The sequence below is a fragment of the Sphaeroforma arctica genome, assembly GCF_001186125.1.
Source record: "Sphaeroforma arctica JP610 unplaced genomic scaffold supercont1.9851, whole genome shotgun sequence".
Lineage (NCBI taxonomy): Eukaryota > Ichthyosporea > Ichthyophonida > Sphaeroforma > Sphaeroforma arctica.
In genome coordinates, this window is record NW_014030707.1 from 1 (window position 1) to 1,018 (window position 1,018).

Below are 1,018 nucleotides of genomic sequence, written 5' to 3' on the forward strand. Positions count from 1 at the left end.
ACACACAGACACACAGACACACAGACACACAGACACACAGACACACAGACACGCAGACACACAGACACACAGACACACAGACACGCAGACACACAGACACACAGACACAGACACACAGACACAGACACGCAGACACACAGACACACAGACACGCAGACACGCAGACACACAGACTAACAACATAGACACACAGAAAATCATACCCAGCGCGTGCACCCCCTTTCCCAAGTTGGCCCTCACTAGGATGACTAGAGATGCCTGTACGACAGTCTTCAACCCTTACACTCTATGCCCAGTCCCAGATACAAACGTGTATAGCCTACATAAATATATAAACTACACATACATAACCTACATACATATATAACCTACATACACATAACCTACATACATATATAACCTACATATACATAACCTACATACATATATAACCTACATACACATAACCTAAATACATATACAACCTAAATACACTTAATCTACGTACATATATAACCTACATATACATGCCCTACATACAATATAAGGTGTGATCCATTCCCTGTGCCTGTATTCGTAATATACACTACCCCACAGACAAGATACAAACATACCCAAAGCATGAGCCGCTCCCAGTTTGATGTCCTCACTGGGGTGGTTGAAGGCCGTTTGTAGCGCATGCTCCACCCCGTCGTGCAAAAACAGGTCGCTTTTGCACCCGATTTCTCCCAGGGTCAACAGAGCCAGTAGCTTGACACTGTCGCTGTCTGTGGCTGATTCAATCTGTTGCAGCAGATGGTCTACAGTAGGGGTCACCTGTGTCCATACACGTGCATTTCAGTAACAGTCGTGAGGTGACTTGTGTGTTAGTTGTATCAGCTAAAGTATGTATATATGTATATATATATATATATATATATATGTATGTATGTATGTATATACATACATACATACATACATACATACATACATACATACATACATACATACATACATACATACATACATACATACATACATACATACATACATACATACA

The 1,018-nt window shown here is 41.1% G+C and overlaps 1 protein-coding gene across 1 annotated transcript; it reads right to left on the bottom strand.

The window, feature by feature from the left end:
- Positions 1-593: 593 nt before the first annotated feature.
- SARC_17144 (hypothetical protein) lies at positions 594-795 on the bottom strand (the record flags this gene model as incomplete). The annotated part of the gene is made up of 1 exon (XM_014288760.1): positions 594-795. A coding segment is annotated over one exon (202 nt), but the record flags the coding sequence as incomplete, so codon positions are not given.
- Between the last annotated feature and the right edge of the window lie 223 nt (positions 796-1,018).